General features: G+C 54.6%; 1 protein-coding gene across 1 annotated transcript in view; it reads left to right on the top strand.

The window, feature by feature from the left end:
• Positions 1-1,012, top strand: part of KCP (kielin/chordin-like protein) — a 25,177-nt gene that overhangs the window by 9,024 nt on the left and 15,141 nt on the right. Inside the window, 1 exon segment of the mRNA XM_021715282.1 lies at positions 1-91. This exon segment is cut by the window's left edge and continues 87 nt beyond it. Coding sequence (XP_021570957.1) covers positions 1-91 — 91 coding nt within the window.

Below are 1,012 nucleotides of genomic sequence, written 5' to 3'. Positions count from 1 at the left end.
GGGACTGTGACGTGCTCCTTGGCCGACTGTCCTCCCACAACCTGTGCCAGACCCCAGAGCGGACCAGGCCAGTGCTGCCCCGGGTGCCCAGGTATGTGCTTCCTATGCCTGAGTGGTCCTGGTGGGCCAGGCCCTGCTGAATCACAGCTCCATGGGCCCAACAGATACCCTAGGAAGCAACAGCCCGTCACAGGGTGTGAGTGCGAGGGAGAACAGAGACTTGTTTATCCCTTCCTGGTCTACCCAATTCCAGGACTGCCCCATTATACTCGTGTCTCCGCCTGTACAAGGGTGGACCCCAACAAAGGAATTTATTGATTAAAAAGTGTGCATTTATTCTTACATGTTTAACCTTCAGTCAGTCACCTTCAAAGGACTCTCCGTTTGATGCAATACACCTATCGAGATGCTTTTTCCACAGCTCAGAACAGTTTCTGAACCTGTCCATTTTGATGCCTTTTAGTGCTTCTGCCGTTTTTTGTTTCTCCTCTTCCACACCAGCAGAACGTTGCCCTTGGAGGATCTTTTTCATCTGGGGACACACACACACGAAGCCGCTCAGGGCTAGATCGGGTGGACAGGGAGGGTGGGACATGGGGATCTGCTGTTCTGGCTCAATAACTGCCGAACACTCAGCACAGTGTGGGCAGGGGTGCTTGTCAATCACCCATCACGAAATGGGCAAACCGGTTGAAAGACTCTCCAAGAAAATTTCACTGAAGCCCAACGCAGCCTCTTACAGCACTGCTAGCTGGTACAAGGATGCTGATGGGTTCCTAGAGCGCTTATGTCGTGGGGGAAGCCTAGACGACAAGGGGCCCGCCCTCCAGAAGATAGTTCCGGGCTTTTTGGGGTCTCCCTCGTAGAACACAGGTTCATGAGCAAGTGTTAGAGCCTGCCTTCTAGGAGGCTGGGCACTGGGATGTGTCCCTGCTGGCCCAGGGAGTGCTTTCGAGGGTGTCACAAGCACAGGCACACACCCGGGTCAGCGCCCCACCCCCACCCCCAGAGA

Source organism: Carlito syrichta, unplaced genomic scaffold, assembly GCF_000164805.1.
Source record: "Carlito syrichta isolate Samal-C Ts95f unplaced genomic scaffold, Tarsius_syrichta-2.0.1 Scaffold306949, whole genome shotgun sequence".
Taxonomy (NCBI): domain Eukaryota; kingdom Metazoa; phylum Chordata; class Mammalia; order Primates; family Tarsiidae; genus Carlito; species Carlito syrichta.
Note: the sequence above shows the minus strand (reverse complement) of the source record. Positions and strands in the feature narration are given on the sequence as shown.